Source organism: Trichinella spiralis (assembly GCF_000181795.1).
Source record: "Trichinella spiralis strain ISS 195 chromosome Unknown Scfld3010, whole genome shotgun sequence".
In the NCBI taxonomy this organism is placed as follows: domain Eukaryota; kingdom Metazoa; phylum Nematoda; class Enoplea; order Trichinellida; family Trichinellidae; genus Trichinella; species Trichinella spiralis.
Window position 1 is genome coordinate 1 of NW_003529949.1, and position 763 is coordinate 763.

At 33.2% G+C, this 763-nt stretch overlaps 1 protein-coding gene across 1 annotated transcript; it reads left to right on the top strand.

The window, feature by feature from the left end:
* Positions 1–308: 308 nt before the first annotated feature.
* Tsp_14785 (conserved hypothetical protein) lies at positions 309–665 on the top strand. Its single transcript, XM_003368143.1, has one exon. It carries the CDS (start codon positions 309–311, stop codon positions 663–665), a length of 357 nt encoding a protein of 118 aa, XP_003368191.1.
* The last annotated feature ends 98 nt before the right edge of the window (positions 666–763 follow it).

Genomic DNA, 763 nt, shown 5'->3' on the forward strand with positions numbered 1-763 from the left:
TTAAAATAGTCATTCAGAAAGAAATTTAAACAAAAAATAAAACAAAATTGTTCAAAGTAATAAATTTTAAAGTTTTACTTATAGGACGGCGTTAGCAAAATTTATCATTTCGTCTTTTTCCGAGCTTGGGGTACGTGAGGCAAATTTCAAGTTGTCGAGGTAAGTGACCAATCAATCATTCATTTGCCGCATTATGATTATATTCATTTGATATTTATAATATATGTAGTAACTTATGGTTTCATTAAATTTTACAATACTAATGATATTGAAATCTTCAGAAATAGCAATACGTATTATCTAAAAAAATGCTCCTTACCGCGATTCTCGTTGTGATTGTTCTTGCATTGATCTACCACTTTGTTACTAAAAAAAAGCAAACTTTGGAATGGAAAGAAACGCGAGTGCGACCAATGACAGCAATTCCTGAAAAGAAAACACCAGAGGAAATTATTAAGGAATCAAAAGAACTGCAGCTAAAAGCAGACAAGAAACAGGTGGGAAAAACAAAAAAGAAGACAAAATCCAAAAAGAGCAAGAAAGCTATTAAAAGCATACCGAAAGGAGCGGATAAAAGAAAAGAGAAAACAGAAACTGATAAAAAAATGGAAATGACGGAAAGTTCACCTGAAACAATTCCACCAGTCGCTGAACAAAAGATGTAATTCCGCAAATTGTATCTAACGTTGCGACAGACGAAATAACCCAAGGCAGCAGAAAAAATAGGACGGGGAGGATTCAGAGAAAGACAGGATAACTGAAA

Excerpts from the sequence above, each read along its gene's own strand:
- Tsp_14785 (XM_003368143.1), top strand. The coding sequence starts at position 309 with ATGCTCCTTACCGCGATTCTCGTTGTGATTGTTCTTGCATTGATCTAC.